Source organism: Populus nigra, chromosome 3, assembly GCF_951802175.1.
Source record: "Populus nigra chromosome 3, ddPopNigr1.1, whole genome shotgun sequence".
Lineage (NCBI taxonomy): Eukaryota > Viridiplantae > Streptophyta > Magnoliopsida > Malpighiales > Salicaceae > Populus > Populus nigra.
In genome coordinates, this window is record NC_084854.1 from 6,698,098 (window position 1) to 6,703,494 (window position 5,397).

Below are 5,397 nucleotides of genomic sequence, written 5' to 3' on the forward strand. Positions count from 1 at the left end.
CATAGTTAGTTATAATAGTCAGTTAGTAGTTAAATTCAGTTGCTATAAAACCATGATGAAGGTTATGAGTAAAAAACAGAATATAGAATACAGAAAATTCAGTCTCAAGTCTTCTCTCTCAAATTCTTTCTTATAAATTCTCTGTTCATCATCTTTTTCTTCTTGACTTGTTAAGAAACCTTAACATATTTACACATTGTGAATTCTGTCCGATGCTTTGAATATTGAAATAAAGAAATCCAATTAAAATCTCGTCACCTAACTAGTGAAGTGACGCATGTGAAGGGATTAACAAGACTTTCGTTGTCTCTGACTTGGTGGAAAGAAATCTTGCTGAGCTTTATTCTAATTTAGGTATTATCAGAAAAGATAGCTGAGAACTTCCACATTTAAACACGAATATTGCTTTCGATTGGCCGAAATATATTGTCGAGTTGAAAGTTTGAGTGGAAGAGCACAATTCTCAAGAGCTGATACAGACATAATAAAATCACTTCATAGATGTCTTTCCCTGAAAATGAGAGAGGCAATGATGCCTATGACTTCAGTATTTTGTACCTGTCAAGTTAATGATGGATGTTTAAGGTTACAAGTATAAATTATATATTAGGTTTCTATTTAATATTGAATTTAGAAGATTTTTGATATAAAATCAAAGTTTTATTCACTATTAAGTAGATATAGTATTGTAATTCTGATAATTAAATTGTTATGAGTTTGAATTTTATTATTTTGTTATTTTAGTTTTTAATTAAAATTTAATTAATAATACAAGATAATAGAAATATGTACAAATTTCTAACTTAATTTTTTTATTTAATAAAATGTATTTAAGTCAAATATAAATTATATTTTAAAATCTAAATGAAATTATACATTATTGAAATTATATTCGGTAACCAAGTTGTTGATTCCGTAAATTGAATAGTACCGAATTGCAGAATTAGGACGATGGTTCTGCAAAATTCAATAATGTATAGTAATAAAAAAAATAGCCAAAAGCTACTGCTCAACGAACTCATGCCTTCTCTCTTTAGGGAAAACCTTCTGTCTTGAGGGAAAACCCCAAAAAAAGAGAAGATAATTCATAATCTCTGTTATAGGCAACATTTACAGCAAAACCCAAACCAGTTGGATGCTGCTCTATGATCCAATTAATGTGATGAAATCATAGCCATGCATTAAAATTAAATGATTACGTGTCTACTCGTCTTCATAGTACACTGACAAAAAAACCCAGATATTCTTGAGAATTCAGCTGAAGAATACATAGTAATAATAAAACAGCAAAACAACTCAAGTGGACCAGACCAACCATGAAGTGAAGAAGATACATGTCCATCTAAAGAAACAGGCTACATGCTTTTGATCAAATGCCAGGCTAAGGTTTTAGTGTTTTGGCAACGTCGATGACAAATCGATATCTAACATCTCCTTTTAGGATGCGCTCCATGGCAGTGTTGACATAGTCCATCGGAATAACCTCGACGTCGGCAGTTATATTGTGTTTGGCTGCAAAATCAATCATCTCTTGTGTCTCCTTCATTCCTCCGACGCAACTACCTCCCACCATCTTCCTCCCTGTAATTAACCCACAAAGGCAACACGTGCAGTTAGTTTCCATATCTCGATTAGCAAGATGAGTTATTCTGACAGACATGCATGCACATACCGGCGATCAGAGGAATGACAGGTAATTCAAGAGGCTTCTCTGGAGCACCAACCAAAACTAGCTTTCCATGAGACTTCAATAGAGTAAATAAAGGCAACATAGGGTGAACTGCGGACACTGTATCAATGATACCATCCAATGTGCCCATTGCAGACTGCAAAATAAATTTAAAAATCCTATGATCAGAAAATTAGCACACACAGGAACCCACTTTTCTTTGTAAGGAATGAGTTCTTCGTGTGTTAACTAGTGCCTGTTGGGATATTTTTATAAGAATTATATTAATTTATAAAAATTATTTAATACCCTTAACTTGTCCTAAAGAATTTCATTGTTTAGGACACTATATTATTAAAAGGTAATGATTAGTCATTTTTAACTTAATTATAATGATCTTAACAATTCCATCGTCTCTGTACCATGAAACTATGATAACATGTTTTTAATTCCTAATTTTTCTGGTGTTCAAGGTAAAAAGTTCTAATTCTTTCTCCATCTTAATTTTCAAAAGATTTATTTATTTATTATGTGCATTTTATTAGTAGTTGGGTTAGGAGTAACATTACCTGCATCTGATCCTGGTCACTACTAACCAAAAAAGAGTCAGCACCAAGATTCTCTACAGCTTCTTGCTTCTTGTTAGGAGATGTGCTAATCACTGTCACCTTGACCCCCATAGCCTTTGCAAATTTCACTGCTACGTGACCTAGACCACCAAGGCCGACTACACCCACATGCATACCGGGTTTGTCAAGTCCAAAATACCTCAGGGGGCTATATACTGTGATGCCAGCACACAACAGAGGAGCACCAGCATCAAGAGATAGATTATCTGGAATACGAACAATGAAGTGCTCTTCGGCAACCATAAGGTCTGAGTAGCCTCCATATGTGATGGTGCCATCATAATTCTTGGCACCATAGGTAAGTATCATTTTTGGACAGTAATTCTCAAGATTGTCGTGACAACTATCGCAAGAGTGGCATGATCCAACCATGCACCCTACACCCACTTTGTCTCCAACCTTGAATTTTTCTACTTTGCTCCCCACCTCTGTCACTATTCCCACAATCTCATGCCTGCATTGAAACATTACTTAACTCATTAATTACTCAGATTTTTAAGAACTATAGCCACTTAAATTAACTTCATCGAAGAAATTAATTTGAAAAAAAAGAAGAAAATCTGATCCTAAAACAATATGGAAATTCATTAGAATCATCAAATTTAATAAACATCTTCATTGTCTTCATCTGCATACATGCATGCATCATCAGGCTTGTATATTCTGTTAAATGTTTCTCTATTTTCCTTCCCAAAAACCTAGTTACTGCCTAATTAAGTTGTCTTGCTCGTTGCTTAGCTGATTTAGTAAAACTTTCTGATCTCATTCACGAAAAGGAAAAACAAATTTAAGCTGGGAGTTCCCTGATGCTCTAAAGTCAACCCATTACACGTTCCTAAGAGGTACTAATCTGCTAGCAAATAGCCATTTTACATTGAAACAGGTTGCTATAGGATCCTGACAATTTCGATGGGAACACAGCATTTGGAAAGAAGTGGAGCCTTTTCTTTTCCTCTGCACCACAACAAACATTCCTTTACAACCAGCTGTATATTGACTTGTATTTAGCTTTTCAACTTCATACGCTCAAAAGCCTTTCTTCTTCTTTTTTGTTTTTTATATAAATATATATATATATTGGCAATGGGTTATCCTCTAGCTAGCAATTTCCAAGATTATCTCTTTCAAATCGAGTTTTAAACAAATTATCTATAACTAGATTCATTCACAAGAAATTAATTGTTTTCTTGTGACCATATACCATCATGTTCAATTCCAAGTTAAGAATTACTAAATTAACAGAATCAATTCAAATGAAAACAGACACATTGCTTAAAAAAAAGGGCATAGAAGGAGGATATATACGTACCCAGGAACAAGAGGGTATTGAGTAAGGCCCCATTCATTCTTGGCCATGTGAAGGTCGGAGTGGCATATCCCACAATACAACACCTTGAATGCCACATCCTTTTCTGCTGTTGCCCTAGAAACAACCCATTTCAATTAAAATCACAACAACCACATTCCCATTAATTAGCATGCAGTTAACGCTGTGCGTGGACATATTTCTATATATATATATGCCAAACTAATTAAGACCATTAATTTGTTTGGAGCTCAAACAAATCCAGATATTTATTAATATTAATACATTTAAGCAGGATTAATGTGTGGAGAGTAAAACGAAGATCATGGACAATGAGGGAGGAGCACCTCCTGGAGAATTTGAAGGGAGAGAGGAGCCCAGATTGGTCTCTTGCTGCCCATCCGAAGGCCTGTTTTGGATGCTCTTCCTCTGGCAATTTGGCTACCATTTTTCTCTATAAAAATACAACTGTAAGATCAAGATTTTGGCTTCCTGATCAATATGCACTCAACACTAGTACAGTTTAATTTGCATGTGGGTGTATATATAGTGTGCAGAGATTACTGGGCTGACGTAAGGGGTGAAGTTATCATGATGGGACGGTGGGTTGGGTTTTGTTTGTGTTTTCGTTTTAAAAAGATTTAAATTATTTTTTTAATTAAATTTTTTATTGTTTTTAGGTAATTTTAGTGTAATAATATAAAAAATAATTTTAAAAAAAATAAAAAAAAATATTATTTTAATATATTTTTAAATAAAAATTAATTTAAAATTAACTTTAACTATACATTATCATTCTGCTGGCCGATCGTGGCATCTTTTGCTCCAGTGAGTCAAAATATCCGCACCACACATTTTTGTGGCTCTCAATTTCTTCTGGCAGCATTTCTTCCTCCCCACTCAGTTTGAATTTCACATTATTCACACGAGTTTCGTTTTTCCCTTCCTTTCCAGCCACCCATTTACAATTCCAACTACTCTTCACTCCCAAATTTAATTCAATTTAGGATTTGCACTGGGTTCACATCAATATTTGGTCCGAAATGTGCAATTTATGATCGAGGCCTAATTAAGATTAGACATTTTTTATGCGTCGTGAGAGAAAATATTATGGATTCATTGTTTTTTTTCTAGTTCTTTTGTTTTTTTTTGTCACTTTATTTTTTTAATTTTATTCTTTTTATATTAGATTAGCTTGGGGTTAGATTTTGTTTTTTGTTTTGTTTGGCTTCAAATCGGCTAATCACGGTGTCAACAAACAAAATCGACTCTCAATCGATGCTTGATTTAAAAAAAATGAATGAAATTAATTAAATTAAAACAATTTAAGCTATAGAAAGTGAATTTGAATACCAGACACGCATTAAACCCCTTTTTCTTGCAAACATCTTGGATCGAATTGCACGGGCATAAGAAAGATTCAACTTTTTTTGGTACCTTGATTTTTTTCTCAATTTAATCCTTTCTCATATTGAGGTTTTTTTTTTGGATTGGACTTGATTTTTATTTTTTTACTTGCATAGATATGGGAATTCCACGATGTTGAGGAAACATTTTGGAATGTGTTTGGCGCTTGGTTTTTCAAAATAAAATTTCATTTTATTGATCTAAAATAATTAAGACTTAAGGGATCTAATTTTAAACTAAAAAAACTTTAAAGAACTAAAAAGGACATGGATGATAACTTGGTTGGCGTGTGCACTTATAAGGTTAAATTGTCTTGCTCTAACGATGCATATGGTTTTCTCTGGTGACGGAACACCATTGTCCGCTATTGCATTGGAAGCGGTTTG

The 5,397-nt window shown here is 33.6% G+C and overlaps 1 protein-coding gene across 1 annotated transcript; it reads right to left on the bottom strand.

Annotated features, from left to right (window-relative positions):
• Nucleotides 1–1,160: 1,160 nt before the first annotated feature.
• LOC133688703 (probable mannitol dehydrogenase) lies at nucleotides 1,161–4,139 on the bottom strand. The gene is made up of 5 exons (XM_062108276.1): nucleotides 3,952–4,139; nucleotides 3,608–3,721; nucleotides 2,239–2,752; nucleotides 1,673–1,826; nucleotides 1,161–1,581 (listed from the first exon to the last, which is right to left on the bottom strand). The coding sequence occupies exons 1-5, from the start codon at nucleotides 4,050–4,052 to the stop codon at nucleotides 1,382–1,384; spliced, it is 1,083 nt and encodes a 360-aa protein (XP_061964260.1). The 5' UTR covers nucleotides 4,053–4,139; the 3' UTR covers nucleotides 1,161–1,381.
• Between the last annotated feature and the right edge of the window lie 1,258 nt (nucleotides 4,140–5,397).

Bases quoted from the DNA above. Each gene is read 5' to 3' on its own strand.
- LOC133688703 (XM_062108276.1), bottom strand. From the start codon at position 4,052: ATGGTAGCCAAATTGCCAGAGGAAGAGCATCCAAAACAGGCCTTCGGA. The intron at 2,753-3,607 runs GTACGTATATAT...GTTTCAATGCAG, and splicing joins CAATACCCTCTTGTTCCTGG to GCATGAGATTGTGGGAATAG. The intron at 1,827-2,238 runs GTAATGTTACTC...TTTATTTTGCAG, and splicing joins GTGACCAGGATCAGATGCAG to TCTGCAATGGGCACATTGGA.